Source organism: Cryptomeria japonica, chromosome 1, assembly GCF_030272615.1.
Source record: "Cryptomeria japonica chromosome 1, Sugi_1.0, whole genome shotgun sequence".
Classification (NCBI taxonomy): domain Eukaryota; kingdom Viridiplantae; phylum Streptophyta; class Pinopsida; order Cupressales; family Cupressaceae; genus Cryptomeria; species Cryptomeria japonica.
Genome location: NC_081405.1, coordinates 120,268,147 through 120,287,767, shown reverse-complemented (window position 1 = coordinate 120,287,767; position 19,621 = coordinate 120,268,147). Strand labels below are relative to the sequence as shown.

Here is a 19,621-nt window from a genome sequence, read left to right as displayed (position 1 = left end):
AAAAGAGACTGAAGGAGCAATAAAAATACACATAGATGAGATGATGACACATTGCACATGACTATCTCACTAGAGAATAAAGTTCAAGATGCAATGAATGTTGATACTCAAAATCATGTAGAAAAATAATAGTTCATAACAGTTGACATCTCAATTGAGAATACGAAGATGATTGCAAAGAACATAGAATGAAAGAGATCAAGGTACACTTAATAGTAATAGAAATGTTTAGATTGATTAGAAAACTTTACAAATGATAGTCCAACATGGACTAGATAAACTTCCTACCAAACATGTGTTATATTTGCCAATAAAATTGTCCTATAATGAAGGTTGTATAAATACTTGAAGACCTTGTTTGCAATAGATGTCAAGAGGGAAACACATGAACATTGATTTTAAGCATTGAACAACATGGATCCTATTCCACAACCACTAAAACTTGGAAATTTAACACATTAAAGAAATATTGATAATATGTGTTAATTCAATACTCCAAGTCACATATGTAATTGGCGGTCAATATAAATATAAAGGACATAACATAAGTTTACCTAAGAAGTAAAAGAAATAGTTAACATTTTGTCATATTGAATAAAATATTTTTTAAAGCTAGCATTGATATCTTGAATACATTTATCTAAAAGATGCCAAGAAATATAAATCTTGAGATGTTTTTCTACTCTCAATAACACAATTTCAAGGTGCTTATATTGACATTGTCATTGAAAATAGACAGGCACCTCAAGAGTGATAACTCTCAACGTCCTTTAAATAAATGTATTTAAAATTTTTATACTATTTGACATTACAATGATTTAAAATATAAGAATTTTCATTAACGCACTCATATCATTACACTATACCTCTTACTATCATTGTAGAATATCTCAACATCAATAACTCATAAATAAATTAAATATTTCTAAATATATTTGAATATTTCAAATATATAAAATTAAAAACAAAGAAATACAAGATAATTAGATCACATTCATAATATTTTAATATACATATATTGTTTTCAAATTAAATTTTTGAAAAATTTATTAAGGACTCCGTTGTGTAAGTACTGCTTATTCTTTGAATTAAGTCAGCGGGAAGTTTTTATCAAAACAGGGAAAGTCTTTGGTAGAAGTTTTTTGCACCACTTTATATTGTTACAATGTTTCCCTACAACCATGAAATCTCTTAAAAGTTCAGAATTATAAACCCTATATATAGCCCCTGGATGGGACCGTTTCCTCTCCTGAAACTACCTAAAAACTCCTTTGTAACCTGTAATCGACAATTGTGAATAAATCTTCTCTTGTTTTTCATGTGGGGTAGAATTGCAGGTGGGGGTTTTCGTGGTTGTATTTCATCCCCCAGTAATAACTTTAAACTCTTTATAAAATTTAACCTATTCTCTACCGCATCCATGTCAATGCACGCAGAAGCAGAGGACCTCCATTCCGCCAAGAGAAGCAAGTTGAATAATAATGATAATACCAAGAAGGTTGGGACGCACAATGGCTCCTTCCATTGTGACGAAGCGCTGGCCTGCTATATGATTCGCCTCACTAACAAGTTTAGAGATGCCCACATTGTACGCACTCGAGATTCCAAGGTAAATCAAAATCATTCAAAACCATTTTTTGCTCGCAAGTCCATTTCACTTATTATTTAGAACCATTTTGTAGATTTTTAATTTGTTCATTTTGTTCTGGTACGTTTTTATTTGTTTTTGTAAAATTAATGGGCAGTATATGGTATAGCCATCACTGTCAGTTGGTACTTTTTCTGTCAAATCTACCTGTTTATTTTAAAATCTGGGTTGGCTTAGCTGCCAACTTATCTTTTCTTTGGCTTAGCTGCTATGAACAAAGGTATCTCTTCACCCTTATGTGTTTTTGTTAACTTTCTGTTAGATGGCATTGACCACGGTGCATCTCTTCCTTCTGTCGAGTTTGCTACTCTTTGTTTTTGTTTTGGGTAACCTTTGGTTTAGCCACCATGCTATCTATTCCATAGAGTACACTTTTTTCTGCTTTCAACCTTCGGCTCAGCTACCATAACCCAAGGGTGTTGCTTTGCCAAAATTACATCCTTTTTTAACCTCCAGTTTAGCTGCCGGAATCAAGGGGCATTTCCGCATTCGCCTAGAACTTGCAGCCAACCTCATTTGTTGGAGATACACAACACTGAGCGAATTGGTTGTAGTATTTTACCTATATAAACACATATCGTGTCTCCTGAGATTTGAACATGGGGTGGGGAGGTGGGGGTGCATTACTATTTTCCTATTTTAGCCTATCCCATTTGACTGTCGGGAGACTTTTTCAGTTCTCGATTAGATTAAGTTTTATTCAATGAACGGGCTGTAATGTCACCTACTAGGACTTAACCTAATTTGCCCTAAAATTCTTCTATTAGGGTTTGAATAATGCTTGGAAATGGAAATTGTTATCTCAGTATCCTGATGTAGGGCCTGCAACCAGGTTAGTATCACGAGATAAATAAACATATAAACCAATATTGAACAAATAGAATTCAGATTTACTATTGTAACATTCAAGATGTACATATGGAATTCCCTTTGAAGTTCTATCCAACCAACCCATCATCATTAGGGAGCACCAGTTAGGAGACCATACGAGGTGTCTCGAGCCCTTCCACCCAGCCTAGGAGCACGGAATGACAAACTCCATTCTCACCCTAGCCCCACTTGGGGTGTCTCTACCAGCATGGCTTCCTAGCTGCTTGCAAACCTTCGTATGTACTATGTACCATGTCTCCCTCCAAAATGAGATAGCCCAATGGATAGGAATTCCTTAAGGGTATTATCATATGTATTACATATATACAGGCAGAGAAATGTCAAATATACTTCCCCTCTTCAAATGAGACCTTCTTCCCTTTATATCATCCACTGTGAGAGATAAGTCACCCCTTCATCATGCTTTCCCTTGGCAAGCGTCACAACCTTTCACAATTACCACCCTATCGAAGGGTCACAACTTTTCATCATTTCTGTCCGTAAAAGTCACTTCCTTATTTTCTCTCCATTCCTTTCTTCCATTAACCTTTTTTAATCCATATCCTTCTTTCCCTCTTCCTCTCTTTATTCCATATCCTTTTATACTATCCTATTTTATTGAGGAGACACATCTCTAGGATAAGATACATCCATTTAAAGGGTCATGCCTCCTCATTGTTGTCTTATCAGATCTGCACTTCTGATTCCCTTAAGTATTCCCTTTCTAATGAGGTTCTCTTCTCCCTTTCATATCTCATGTTTGAGGGAGTCACAACTTTTCATTTCATGTCTTTTGACCATTCATTAGCTTAATTAAATTTTAATTATATTTAATTTTCATTCTTTTGAATTTTATTATATTTATTTATTATTAAATTCTATTTCAAAGTGAGGACATTACACGGGCTTTTAAGATTGTTTGAAAATTGAAATAAGCTAACTACTATTTGCTTTCATAATGTTTCTTTTTACTCAGGGTTCAGCTCTAGACTGTGTCATGCCTTATTTCAATATTGTTGAGGGGCATATGTGGGTCACACACGTTAAAATTGTCCTTCATATTTATTCTTACCTCACTTTACCATATTTTAATATTTCACAGCCTATTTGAATGTCTTCTGGATTCTGGGTTTTCTTATTGCAGTGTGGGTATTTGAACCTGGATCACTTTCATACGAATGCACCTCGCTACTATTATGCTACTAACCTTTAATTTTTAAACCCGTGTCTAAGATTTTAAGCTTAGAACGTTTTTCTATTAAGGATACGCAATAGTATATTTAGGGTATCAGTTAGTAGACATTAACAGAGTTTAACAATCTTTGAAATTCAACTGACTTTAGTATAGTCAATTTTTTTTTGTCCCTGCTGGTCTCCATCCAACAATATCATATAGCTTAGCCGAGAAGCTGCTAACTCTTCACAATTTCACAAGGTAGTCAATTCTTGTAGCATTTGACATCAAACCACATTAATAAAGAGGAAAACACCTGGCCGAAATGAGATTATATAGTGATATCTCTCATCTGTGAAGCCACTAATGCACCATAACTCAATGTGATAGTCAATTCCTATACCATTTTACACCAAGATGTATTAACAAAGAGGAAATTTAAATGCATGGTCTCCCTCCATCAATATCATATACCTTAGCTGAGAAGCTACTGGCTGATCAAATTCCATAAGATATTCAATTCTGATCCCATTTTACACCAAGCTGCTTTAACAAGGAGGAAAATACCTGCTGCTTTTGGACCTTTTACATTATCTTTGCTCTTTTGTGTTTTTGTCCTTAAATTCATGCAGAAGTGTGTTTAGGGGGTTGTTTATCATACATTTGTCAGAGTATGATAACCATCAAAATCTATTATTATTCCATCTGGCCTCACTCCCACAAAGCCATCGTACGTTCCTGAGAAGATGCTAACTAGTTGAACCTTCTTAAGAAAGTCAATCCCTCTGCCATTGTATGCTGAGTCACACAAATAAGTATAAACATGCTGGTTGATTTAGAACCTTGATCATCGTGGCAGTAAAATTATAGTCGAAAGTTGTAAGGTTGGGTTCTGTGGGGTTGCTGTAGTGTGACTTCATGAATTTTATTAATCATTTATTCAATTAATCATGTCAATTGTACATGGTTTTCATCTCTCTCTCTCTCTCTCTCTCTCTCTCTCTCTCTCTCTTAATATTCTACATGTAAATGCAGAAATAAAATAAAAACAAAAATGGATCATTCTTTCTAATTTACCATAAAGGAAAATAACAATGCTACTTCTTTCTATTCTGTTCTGACAATGAGATACTCCGTGTGAAAATCTTAAGCAAATATATTGAATTTTCATAGACTCCTATGTAATTATTCTTGTTTATAAAGATAATTTATAGTTTTAAGCTAAGTTACTGAGTACGCCCTTAAGGCCTCCTACACCCATACTGTGTATGGGTACGCCTAGGTATGCCTAGGGTACATACCTGGTGTACTCAAGCATACCCAAAGTCCCTGAGCGCCAAAAAGTAACAACAAAAGACATTTTCTGACTTTTTTTTTTATTTCATCAAAAAACCCTAAAATGCCCCTAAAAGTGTCATTTTGCCCAATACAAAGATCATTTCGCTTTCTTCACTTTTGCTTTTCTCATTTTGTCTGTTAGGTTTTTCTCACATCTAACACTTTGTGCAGCTTAACATTGCTGCCCCTAAAACCAATTAGGGTCTCCACTCCCAAACCCCAACTAGTTATTGGGATTTCTTGTCATATAAGAAACTTGATTAGAATGAGGGGGTCGAGGAATGGAGATCAGAATCAAGAACTCAGACAACTAAAATTATCACTATTAAATGTCAATTGATAAAGATAAATGATAAATATTTAACTGTCAATTAACATTTAATATTTATCTTTATCACCACCAATTTTGTATGTGCCTGCCTAAATGGTAGTATTAACTTTGCATTGATTGACAGAAAATTGTCTTATTCATAAGACATCACAAATTTCTGATCCACAGAAGGCAGCGATCAGAGTAAAGAACAGTCATACATCATCAACTGCAATAATTAGTATTCAAACAAACAAGATCAAAGATGAACCCAGCAATTATAATGATCGAAGATCTTTAAGCGACAAATAAAATATATAAACAAACCATCAGTGATCTGCCTTACTAAGAGACATGTGAAGGATACTAAGGAACTATGTCATCAAGGTTAACAAAGTCTTAACAAATAGGCACGGGTCAGATGTGAGGAGACGTAGCCTTGGAGAAGGTTGCACATCAGGAAAACTTAGAGAAGGTTGCACATCAGGAAAAGATATGATACTTCTTTGCAATAGAAGGGGTATATAAAGCAGATCCACATTTGCATCAAGGATCATCATCGAACAGCAGAAATAGAAAGAGAATCAAATAAAGAAGACAGATCTAATGGCAGAGACATCAAGAATAGTCAGCAGACTTTGTTAATCATGAAGTGCTGGATATGATGTTACATTATCTTTATCATGTTGATTCACTCATCATATAATAATGCTTGAATTGATAAGTAATTATTATATCACTTATAATGTTATCATTCTTACTATTATTGTTAATATATCTATATATGTGCATAGCAAATTATGATAAGGTGCCTTTATAGCTTTTATCTAATCTGCCCTCCCATTAGGGAGAGGAGAAGGTACATATTAGGGATGCAAGTAGCTAGGGATCCATTTAGGTAGAGACACTCCAAGTGGGGCTGGGAGGCCAAATGGCAGGTGTCATTCTGTGCCCCTGGGCTTGATGGAATGACTCAAGGCGCTCTGTATGATCGCCCATGGTGCTTCATAATGTGGATGGGTTGTTGGGTAAAGCCTTAAGTGAATCCTCATGCACATTATGTAATTTACATGATGATTATGACAATGTTCCTAACCCTAGTAGGAAAGATCAGTTTTATACATAGTTATCAGGAGACTATGGTACTTGGAGACTGGTACCGGTATGACTAATCGTCAAAAATAGGAGATGGGGGGTACTTGGAGACACCATTTTTCTTATTATAATTTAATATTTCTAGAAAATATCATGAGATAGAACTTTAAAAACAAGAATAGTAAATCAGTCATACAACTGTAAATAGTAAAGGCAATTTCTTTTTAGACCATTACAATGACAGGAACTCAGTTATACAATTGTTTTTGCCCCTCTCATAAAGTCTACACTGTCAGTAGATCCGATCACTATAACTTTGAATGGATTTTTGTATCATCCAAAATATCAGCATGAAACATTATGCAGGCTTATTTTATTTATTTGCCTTCCTTTTTTGCCTTTTAATGTGCTTTGCCCTAAGTTTTCTAGCAGGAGGCGTCAATTTCTGGTTAGGAGACTTCAGAAACGGTGGGAGACAGCAGCCAAAAGAACCTTGTGTGTTGAGATGCTTTCAAAGATGTCTCCGGTATTGTAGACGTATCTTCGTCTTTGAGACATGTCTCAGAGGGTGGGAGATAGGCCAACAGGTAACTGTTGATTTTGTAACTAGGTTAGAAAATTAAATAGGATTTGGATTGCCTTAAGGCATCATCCGAATCGTTATAGGGGAGGGCCCTATCTATTGTATTATATTTATGTGTAAAACAAATAGGGCTGGCCCCTCTATATCCTCACCCCAAACATAAAAGAACTCATGCTTCCTTATAGGGCCGACCCTATATTTGTGCGAAGTTAAGTCTATGTAAAATGTGTGGACCTATCCATCATTATAGGGCCGACTCATGCTTCCAAACGTGTGGACCTATCCATCATTGTAATATGTAAAAGGTTTTAGCGCCCAAGGTTAAATGGGCCGACTTAGAGATAAATTAAAGGATGAACCTCATATATTATACCAGCCACTTGCAAGGCTTAAACAGATATTGTATTTTCATGCAATCATCCTCTGCTAGATGCGAATTCTGATCTGCACTTCAGAAGACAGCGAATTCTTCCTAAAGGACAGCGAATCTCTCCTCATGCTGGGCTAACATTTGTGTAGAAGATATTTGCCTAAATCTGCTCCTGCAGACTGTGAACATGAACTAGGGGTCTGCTCTTCATCATTTTGGAAATTCATCAAGTTCAGATCAGAACTTAAGTCTCAGATAAGTCTGCTCCAATTGTGCCCTAGCTGGGTTGTTATTGTACTTACAAATTCAATATAACATAATCAGATCTGAGGATCTGTAGTTGCTGGGTTTTTCCTCCTAGAGGGAGGTTTTCCCAAGGTAGTCTTGTGTTGTGTGATTCTCTATTTGTATGCTTTACTGTGCAACTTTAGTTTTCTGTTTATTGTGGATAATCTGATCATGAAAACTAACAGTAACCATGATTTTATATCTAACATGATTGAGGGGTCTCAATCAAGATTTAATTGGTAATTGATATCTCAATTCCATTTCTTATGGTACTTGGAATTGTAATTTTAGGGTAAAAAATAGGGTATTGGAAAAGGGGACATTACAATTTTGGCATTTGGCATTGATCAATGATGAAGTATCGTACTATGAAATTATACACACACATACACATACCCAAGTGCAAAAAATTGTCCGTATCGGCGTGCACGGTAACCATTCCCATACCCATACCAACAACTTAGGTTTTAAAAGGCTACTCTCATACGAAAATACATAACATATTGATCTCAACAAATAAGTGTAAAAGAATTTATACAAGTGATTTTGTTTCATTTTTTTTTATAAACATGTTTGATACATTATGATTACATAGCATTACATGGTCCATTTTTTAGTATACAAGCTAGGAAAAGGTTCAACATACAAACTGGAAACCTCATGTCACCGATAGAATAAAATTATAATATTCCATCTGTCCAGCCATGAAGAAGAAATTTGCTCATTAAATGCTAGAGTATTGATGAAGTAGATAAAAACCATTAAATTTTTCAACCTTGAATTTCTTGGTGCTAGACTTTGTTTTTGACCTCAAAACACTTTTGGAAACTAGGCTCTCAAAGACTTGGAATTGTGGCGATGAAAAAATCAGTACAATTACATTGAGAGCACTCTCAATCATTGGTATAGGGAGAAGTCTAATTTTTGTTAGTGGGTAGTGTTGATGTGTTTTTCATGCACATGGGAACATAGAATAAAATACCAAGGTATCTTATCCTCTCTTGAGCAAAGTTTCCCCGAATGCTGAAGATTTCGCCTAAGGATCAATCGAGGCAACTCCAAGGTTCTTGTATGTAGGGTCTCTACATGTGGATAAGCTCTTGTGGTATGATGTGATTATGTTGGAATCACAAGGGGGACTTACATTCGGATGTCTAAGCGTTTAATCTGCTGGAACTTGAGTCTTATCTACTCACCGGGAAGAATAAAGAAATAGCAAAAGTTTGAGGGCTCAAAAAGTCTACTCTAAGACCTAGAATGCAAGAAGATGGATGAATGACTAGGTGGAGTCCTACTGGGCTAGGTCTCACCATCAAACTGAACAATTCAACACCAGCTTAGTGCGATCTTCTAAGGGATGCTTCGAATATGTTCAAATCGTTACACCATCTGATATTGATCACCATTCAAGTTAATGCATGAACAATAGATGTGCAACGACTCGAGATTAAGCTCATTCTATGCCAGTTGACCACGCAGGGCGCTCTTACAGTCAGTAAGAGGCTAATGGTTTGGACTAGGCGGATTCCTTGCGAGTGCATTCAATAACTTCCTTCATTCAATCTAATTAACCATCATCTAAAATGAAGATTCAACAAGAGACCATGCATATTGCAAAGAAACGACACATTACACCATAACTTCAATGAAAATGGATTTCATTTACAATTTAGGCAACAATTTCTTGCCTTTCCCTTTTATTTTTACTGACTATTCACTATTGACTAATTTCTAACTATTCACTATTCTCCATTAGCTAACTATTAACCTTTACAAATGAAGAGCCAAAGCTTTATATAGGGAGCTCTTTACATTTCAATGGCTCTGATTGATTTACAATCAATGGCTAGGATTACAAGATGGAAACCCTAATTAGGGTTTGTTACAACAAACTCCTTTAGCCAATGAAATAATTACATTCAAAGGAAATCGGGGTAGGTGCCTTGAAGTTTGTGCCATCACTGGTGAGTCAAGTACATTGAATCTGGACATGCTGATGCGGACCTATCTGACTGGAGGAACAGTGACTAGGATGCCTCTTTGTCTTGCGTTTGTGCTTGTATCTCTTTTGACACTCAATTTGGTGACGCTGAGAAGCTAACTTTGATTAACTCTTTGAAACTATCTGCTTCTTCAACGTACCCTTGTGTTGACCTTGGTTGATCCTCCTCTGTCCTTGATGTACTCGATGAATGATGTACCTCCTTAACTTTCATGTGTTTGATGAAGCCTCCTCTTGATTTTGCATAATGGTGATAGGAAGTCATGGCCAAGTCACCTTTTCTAGTAGCTCACTTCGCCTTATAGTGTTTGTAAGATCCTTCTTCTGATATCTTGTGATCGCTCCATGTGGTAGAATGAGGTCCTTGAGGATAGCTTTGTCTATTACGTGCAATTCTTTGAACACTTGAAGTCTTCCAACTTTGAAGCATTTTGAGTCCTCCTCCATGCATTTGAGGTGTCTTTAATGATGATGGAACTTGAATAGGTCGGCGTTGTCTGTTCCTCCTTCTAGCCTGGTCTTGTTGATCTGCAAAACAAACAAATTTGATTAAGAATACATGATATATATTCATTCTAACATGGCATTTCTTACCTTAAATCATCAATAAGAAGATATTTGAATCAATTTCCCTTGAAGCTAGGAGGAAAAGACACACTTTTAGAAGAAATTCGCTTCTGTACCTTAGAGAGGGTTAGGAGCGAATTTGACATTTGTGTTCAAATTCATCAAGTTTACTCATTTCTACTAGCTCAAACCATGATTATAGGTCCTTAAGGCTTGGATGAGGTCATTCTTCCTTATGCAAGGTTCTTGAACCAAGGATTCCACCCAAACTGGAGGTGAGATGTAGATTTTGAAAGAATTTGCTCCTGTACCTTTGGAAGGGTCAAGAGCGAGTTTGATCCTCTAAGCTCAATTCATACTCTTTTCACTTAGCCTTGTCGTAGACTTGACCTTTCAATCCCTCTCTCTTGAAGACATCGTTGATTTGACCCCCCAAAAGGCCTAAAAGAAGGATTTCGCTTTGGACCTTGGCCAAGGACAGGACCTATAATGAAATTCACTCTAGACCCTTTGGAAGGGTCAGGAGCGAAATTGGCATTTTTGGATAAATTCTTCACATTTTGTGACCACAACTCACTCAAATGCATGCCTAAGGATGCTTCTAAGTTCAATCCACCTCAATCAACGCTAGGCTTGACACAAAATTGGGAGCAAAAGAGGTTTCAAGAAAATTTGCTCTGGACCCTTTGGAAGAGTCAAGAGTGAAATTTGTGATTTAGCCTCAATTCTATCATTTCCTTTGCTCCAAATCACTTCTCAAGGCAAGACTTAACAATTCTCTCCCAACAATGCCTTAGGAATCAAGATCTTGATCTCAACAAGGAGCAAAATATAGTTTTTAGGAAATTTCGCTCTGGACCCTTTGGAAGGGTCAGGAGCGAATTTTGTCTTTTGACCTCAAATCCATCATTGCCTTTACTTCCATTCACTTCTTTAGGCAAGTATATATCCATCTTCTCTCAACCATGCCTTAGGAACTAAGATTTTGACCTCAAACAAGGAGAAAATAGGTGTTTAAGAAATTTCGCTCTGGACCCTTTGGAAGGGTCAGGAGCCAAATTTGTCTTTAGCCTCAATTCACACTTTTTTTCCTCTCAACTCACCTCAAACTTGACTTATCAAATCTCCTCTTACCATAATCAAGTCAATTCACCATCTATTTAGCTTAAAACAAGGTCCTTCTAGTGCATTAGGCAAAATAGAGAGTCTTGCTAGGAAGTTCGCTTTGGACCCTTTGGAAGGGTCAGGAGTGAATTTGCTCAATTAGGCTCAATTCTCATCATTTTTCACTCATCTTTGCTTTAGACTTGATCCTTGATCCTTTTCTCTGCCATGCATGACCACCATTCAATGTCCCTAGTGAAGAAATAAGCTATTAGGAGGATTTCGCTATGGACCCTTTGGAAGGGTCAGGAGCGAAAATTGCAATTATGCTCAAATCCATCACTTTTCATCACTTCACTTTGTTTCACACCTCAATACTCTCTCAACCACGCCATAGGGATAAGGTTTATGAGGCAAATTAGGACCAAGAAGGGAGATATAAGGAAATTTGCTTTGGACCCTTTGGAAGGGTCAGGAGCGAAATTTGACATGTTAGTCTCTATGTCAGGATTCATATATGGAATATAACATTTAAGTATAAGAAAGAATTAGGACCAAGAAAGGAGATATAAGGAAATTCATAAGAGGCAAATTAGGACCAAGAAGGGAGATATAAGGAAATTCGCTCTGGACCCTTTGGAAGGGTCAGGAGCGAAATTTGACATGTTAGTCTCTCCATCAGGATTCATATATGGAATATAACATTTAAGTATCACTTATACTTTAAGTTATATTCCATATATATTGTCAGGATGTTTGAGAATGGTTTCGGACCTGCAGGAGTTATAATGCAAAATTTAGTTTTTGGAGTATTCTTCAATTTTCCAGACTTATTCAAATTTCAGGATCAGGATGACATTCCAGACTTAGCCAAATTACAGGACATTGAAGGATCAGGATGACATTCCAGACTCCTTAAGGCGAATTCGCTCTGTCCTTGATGTAAGGGATGGGACCTAGGAGGACATTATGCATTCAACCAAGGTTTGATTTAGCAACTTGAAGTGCGACTCGATAGAACACAAAAAACACCTAGGAATGATCTAAATAACCCCTAATCACTCAATTGACTTGACCTCTTGAAGAAATCTACTTGACTCAATCCCTTCAATGCAAAGCCTAAGACACTAAAACGACTAACAACAAAACCAAAAGGGCTAACCCCAGAAAGCAAAAAGTGGGGGTCCCCATTTGCAATGGGACAATGTGTGAATACGTCACAACAGGTAGAAGACTATTTGTTAGTCCTTTAAGACTACTTTAAATATAAATGCAAATTTCTAGCTTCTCTTCGAGTATGATTTAGTGCTTTTAAAAACTATTGGCAACACTTTGCTTTTGCTTCTATATTGGCATATTATGATTGAGTTAAACATATGTTTCTATAATTCATATTCATTTCTTTATCTGTTAATAGCTATGATATTGGGTTCGCTTGTTTGAAGGCTATAGCCCAGACCGGGTTTGTGTGGGTCTTTCTTAGCATTGGGTTCATAACGAGTGCGACTTGGGTGCGCACCAGAGGCCCTGGGGTGCATCCAGGCGAACCTAGGTTCGCCGACTGTGTTAAGTCACGTAAAGTGAATTTGAAACATAATTTTTTTTTTTTTTTTGCCTTTTCAATAAAAAAACCCTAGTTCAACCCTTGCTAAATACATTTGAAACCTAAAATTACTTCATTTGCTCATCTATTCTCTCTTAGTTTCATTTTGGCATTTTGAAGGGCAATTGATTATTGAAATATATATATGGCATATGACATAATATGATATTTTTGAAATTCTAAACTATCAATTGGTATTTGGCATTGATCAATGATGAAGTAGCTTACTATTAAATGTATTTAGATTTGTAATTTTGTATATTTCTTTAATTTTGTGCATATATATATATATTATATATGTATATGTATATGTATATATATACATATACATATATACATATGTAGATGTATATATGTATGTATATGTATGTAGATGTATATATGTATGTATATGTATGTAGATGTATATATCTATATGTATACATATACATACATATATACATGCATGCATATATATATATATATATATATATATACATACGGATGAACCCGACCCAGGAACCCAAAAGGCAAAATTATTTTTTGCCTGAACCCACGAATTGTGTTCGTGTCCTCGAACCCGAACCGGTAACTTATATATATATATATATATATATATATATATACATACGGATGAACCCGACCCAGGAACCCAAAAGGCAAAATTATTTTTTGCCTGAACCCATGAATTGTGTTCGTGTCCTCGAACCCGAACCGGTAACTTAGGTTGATAGTCAGTAGGAGAGATTGTCCCCTGTAATGAATACTAGCACATCCCAAATCTATAATATAGAAGATATGATTTCCATAATTATGTCTCTGCCAGTTTAGATTTTCTACTCATATCCCTTGATAATGTTGTAGATATGATTTTGGATCCGTTTCCCTTATCCCAACTGACATAAATGAGAAAATATAGCTACCATGGCTACTTCTGAGTAAGAAATAGATAGATATTACAACTCATAACTAATCTTGTGGTGATTTCATGCCACAGGTATTGGATACTTTAGATGCAGTATTGGATGTGGGTGGTGTTTATGACCCAGAGAAGGACTGCTATGATCACCATCAGAAGGGGTTTGATCATGATTTTGGACATGGCTTTAAAACAAAATTGAGTTCTGCAGGCCTTGTTTACAAGGTTTGAGTCTGAACTTGTTTCCTATATCATTTGTTCACAAATTTTCTTAGAGTTATTTATAAAGATTTTGGAGGCATATTGTTGTCATATTCTTTAATCTTATTTAGGAAAATTTTGAGACTTGTTACAGAGAACAAGATCATGCATTTATAATTTATTCTATTTACCCATACACTTTGAGCTGAATCATTAATGAATAAGATAAAAATTATGAATATTTTCTTAGTAAATACGGAGAAAGTATTTTCATGGAATGGATGACATCACTAATACATGTGTCTAAAGCAAATTTATGGGCAATGACGGTATACATTAGAATAGTAAAATCCTCACAAAAGTAAGTTTATAGTTTTTGGGAGCTAGAGCCCCGTGACAAAGTTCTCTATTTCATTGCCTTCAAATTTTATGAATTTCTACATCCAAGCTTCTTTCTTGAGGCGCATGAGTTTCATATTTCCAATTTTTGTCTCAATCCTTGCAGGCTTGCACTACAGCCCAAGTTCCATCGTCAGAACTTTATTTTTATTGTTTCCATTTGAAAGGAATTAAAACATACCTTTCATATGATCTAGGGTAAATAAAGGTAAATGCACTAGGATTAGTAAATACCCTAGAATAATTAATTGAGACAATAACAACAATATAACCACTTTTTGATATGACAAAGAGGGGAATAAAGACTTAGCTTTGAATGCGGCAATGAAGTACTTTGATGTAGGCTGCTCTTATTGATTAGATGTGAAATAGGTAAGCTCTGACAGACAATTGGCTGTTTTGTTTTCTGCTCTATGTCAAATTTGCCCTTGTGGAACTGATATCTGTGCTTGCAAAAATGTACTTGATCTATGGATTTGATTTATAACTGTGGAAATTATGTCTGGAATTTGCTCACCTTAGTGTATGGAACCTGTGTCTGAGAAATAGGCAGTATTGGCAAACACTTTTGGGAGCTAGCTAAGAGAGGATCTTCTCCTTATGTCAAGCCTCTAAATCTGAATTAAAGCCTCTAAATCTGAATTAACAGTTAGGAACAGAAATTGAAGGCACAAGCAACTATGCAATATGCCCCGGTCTGTCAGTAAATGTAGTTGCTGATGTAAGTTGATGATATAATGCTCTCAGATCAATTAAATAGATCTTGCTTACTGTTTGATGGATCTTGGTTTTATTAAAGTGAATCAGGTTTTGACCTTCTATACAACACCCATATATTTTGCTCTTATGTTGGCGGGTAATGGCTAGTAGGAAGGGAGTTTGCTTGGGCCCACATTTAAATTTGAATTTGGGAGTTTGGGGGGCATTTTTGTGCCATGAAAATGAACTTTGGAAAATGAATGAACTTAGTTCATTTCTGCGCTTGGATTTGACCTATGTATATGAATGCTTTAAATTGCAAATTGAGATTGGGCCTTGGGGATTTGTGAAGATAGGATCAAGTTAGGTTTTAGTTAATTGCTAGCTTTAATGTAGAAACATGTCACTTTTAGACCAGTCATTGCAGTAGGGACAACTTGGTGAAATTGTATGCAAAACAGAGGGGAAATCATTTGAAATACTGTGAAGATGCATGCCCAGGTAACCAAGCAGTTAACATTAAAGTAAATATTCAGACACTTATGAAAGGATACAGATAATAATGATATTTTGACACATTCTGCCTCACAGTAAGCATTCCATCTTAAAACCAACAAACACAAAAAGTTCCAATGAGTAGCATTTAACATTCATTGAAAATATGCATAAACAACAATTACTCGACAATGTCTACAAGTAAAAAATAAAAGTGATGTGTTATCGACTGGGCATGGTAGGAGCCATCATAACTGTTAGGAATGATGGGAGCCATGTGAAAAGGAACACTTAGGCATGGTAGGAACCATCATAATCATGAACTAATTACTGCCATCATTGTCATCAAAAGGAACAATAATGACAACATATGCACCCCCTCCAATTAGTTGCATATAAGGGATGCAAGGAATTGTAGAAGAGGACAAAACTATATGACCATCTGAAATTCAATTAGAATGTAATAAGTATCAAGGATAGCACTGAAAATTTAATATGTGATCATGAAAAACTGAGGGGAAATTAGGTGCTCCCCAATAATATCACTGTTGCTACCAAATGGAATCAGGTAGGGTGGTATGGTATGTGTATATATATATATATATTCAAACTTCAATTTTATAAATTATAATTGTAAGTATAAGACGAGTGATACTCATAAATCCATAATTGCCAATCAATAAAATTATTAAATACCTCATAATATCATATTTGTAATTTGCAAAAATAATAATACTCAAATCTCAAAATGTCATTACACAATGAAAATTCAAATTACAATCCATATTTAATATCCATGTTCATCTTCATTAGAAGCATCAAGGTCAACATTTGGTTCAACTTCATTTGAACCACAATCCATTGGATTACCATTCCCACTAGCTATGTCTGTGTCAAGTGCAAGAGTTACCTCATCTATAGAGGCTTGGGTAAGCTGTGCTACTGTAGCATCTAAATCAGCGTGCTTAGGGGCCATATCCCAATTCCTTTTACACAGTCATTGTATTCAGTTTTCTTATGTAACAATAGACAAAGGTTGGAGTGTATGTAGACCAAGTCCTTTGCTTTTTTTTTGCACTCAAATGATTGCACTTGACCAAGTGGATGAAGGAGTATGTACTCCAATTCCGCTCAACTGAAGAAGAACTTGCAACCTGTTGAGTTTGCATACAACATTTAGTGTTTAATTTTATGATTCAAGAATCATAACTTAAAACATAAATTATAAAAAAAAAAATGTTTGGTAATATATAGCATGATAGCATCAAATGAAAAACAATAAAAATGAAAAAAATATATACTTGGGAGAGAATTTTTATTGCAAGACACGCAAGAAAATGGAGCCTTGATGTACATATCACCACTCATCAACTCTCATCCTATATTTGGCATGAAGAGCGGTAGTATCATGATTTTCTAAAGATACAAATTGGCCAAATTCGCTCAAGACAATATTTTGAATTTCGTCATCTGAAAATATCTTTCTAAATGCAGCGAAATAGCCAATAGCAACCTCCGCATATGGTGCCACCCTCCTTAGCAATGCAAGCACCTCTCCACTATAATATTTTGGTGACAAAGCAAATGATACGAGATGTGAGGGGGTGGTTATCTTGTTCCAACGGTCAACAATAATTTGCTTCACAATTTTGAAAAATATTTTTGTTGGATCATGTTTCTTGGCCTCTATTATTGTTCTTATTTTTTAATCATGGAGTCCATGCCATCATAAATTTCATCCAAATATGGGCGATTAGTATCAACATACCTAATCATGCTCATAATGGGCTCATTGAGACTCAAAACATATTCCACATGATCCCACCACTCATCGTCAAGGGCCCATGCTCTTACTTTCTGGGCTCTTCTGTGTTTGACTACCTCCATCACTCCACAAGGTGTTGGTGACAGTAGAACTCAAGGCCTCTTACACCTTCACAAGTCGTCTTAAGTCGATTATGTAAGATGCAAATCGTGTTTTGACAACCTAACATGGCATAAAAAAATACACGTCATATATCAATTATAAAAAAACAAAAACTAAAAAATTAAAAAAAATTTAAATTATTGTCAATAAGTCCAACTTGGAGAAAGTCTTGAATATGACTTGTGACATGCGATGATTAGTTACAAACATTTGAATATCCTTGACCTTTGTGTAGACTTGTTTGACCTAGTCAATTTGTGTGCGAGTCTTTTCCGAGATTAAATTGAGTGTGTGGACTGCACATGGTGTCCAATAAAATGTGACTATATTTAGCCTCTTCTACAAACCTGGCTGCCCTACTCTTTTTAGCATTGTCCGTTATGACTTTGACAACATTTTTAGGCCCCACTAATACGAGAGTATTTGGTAAAAAATTAATTGATTAATGGATGAACAAAACGTTCATTTATAGATTACAAAGGAACAATGTTTCTATTAAGAAACAATCATCTGAATTAGAAAGAATCTAATATGTACAAAATTTACAATATTGACCATTAAACTGAAATAGAAAGATAATACAAAGATATTATACTAATACCTTCTCTTAATGGTCAATCTGTCTACTACACCAAGTAGCCCCTTGAACTTAACAAACTTATCCGGATGTAGGGACTTGGTGAGGATATTTGCAGTCTGGTCCTCAGTAGGAACATACTACAAATCCACGGATCCATCTTCAATCAACTTGCGGATGAAGTGACAATGAAGCTCAACATGCTTGGTCTGCTCATGGAAAATTGGATTTTTGGCAAGTTTTAGAACCCCTTGATTGTCACAAAAGAGGGGTGTTGGACTTGCTTGAGACAACTGGATGTTTGAAAGCATCCTTTGAAGCCAAACTGCCTCACAAGGTTCTTTGGCTGTTTCTTGATATTCAACTTCCGTTGTGGAAAGAGCTACGACTTGCTGCTTCTTACTGGTCCAAATGATAGCACTTGTGCCCAAATTGAAGACATACCTTGAGGTGGACTTTCTGTCATCAACAAAGCTTGCCCAATCTGAATCTATATAACTGATGAGTCTGGGATGTTTGATCCAGTTGATGTGTTTTTTTATCACATGCGAACACAAAATAAAATACCAAGGTATCTTATCCTCTCTTGAACAAAGTTATTCGTATGTTGAAGATTTGCCTAAGGATCAATCGAAATAACTCCAAGGTTCTTATATGTAGGGTCTCTACATGTGGATAAGCTCAATTTGGTCTGATGTGATTATGCTGGAATCACAAGGGGACTTACGTTTGTTTGCTTGAGCATTTAATTAGCTGGAACTTGAGTCCTAACTATTCACTGGGATAATAAAGAAATAACCAAAAGGTGTAGGGTTTAGAGAATCTAATCTAAGACCTAGAATGGAAGAAGATAGATGAACGACCAGGTGGAATCCTATTGGGCTAGGTCTCACCATCAACTAGAACAATCTGACACCAACTCAGTGCAATCTTCTAAGGGATGCTTCAAATATGTTCAAATCATTACAACATAAAACACTGATCACCATTCAAGTTAATGCATGAACAATAGATGCATAACAATTTGAGATTAAGCTCATTCAATGCCAATGGACCACGCAGGGCGCCCTTACAATCAGTAAGAGGTTAGTGGTATGGATTAGGCAGATTCCACGCGAGTGCATTCCGTAACTTCCTTCATTCAATCTAATTATCTATCATCTAAAATGAAGATTCAACAAAAAACCATGCATATTGCAAAGAAACAACACACTTCACCATAACTTCAATGAAAATGGAGTTCATTTACAATCAAGGCAACAATTTCTTGCCTTCTCTTCCTAATCTACTCTAATTGCTATCTATTCACTATTTCTTTGCTACTAACTATTCTACTAACTATTCATCAACTATTAACCCACTATTAACCTTTACAAATGAAGAGCCAAAGATTTATATAGAGAGCTCTTTACATTTCAATGGCTTTGATTGATTTACAATCAATGGATAGGATTACAAGATGAAAACCCTAAT

General features: G+C 35.7%; 1 protein-coding gene across 5 annotated transcripts in view; it reads left to right on the top strand.

Annotated features, from left to right (window-relative positions):
• The first annotated feature begins 1,122 nt into the window (after positions 1-1,122).
• Positions 1,123-19,621, top strand: part of LOC131026814 (uncharacterized) — an 82,816-nt gene continuing 64,317 nt past the window's right edge. The window contains exons 1-3 of one of the 5 annotated variants that reach the window (XM_057956801.2): positions 1,135-1,337; positions 1,437-1,609; positions 13,929-14,075. In XM_057956801.2, the coding sequence (XP_057812784.2) occupies positions 1,319-1,337; positions 1,437-1,609; positions 13,929-14,075 (339 nt within the window). In that variant the 5' untranslated portion in view covers positions 1,135-1,318. Of the gene's footprint in view, positions 1,610-13,928; positions 14,076-19,621 lie in introns of all 5 variants that reach the window. The other 4 variants (XM_057956802.2, XM_057956804.2, XM_057956800.2 and 1 more) reach the window with 4 other exon arrangements.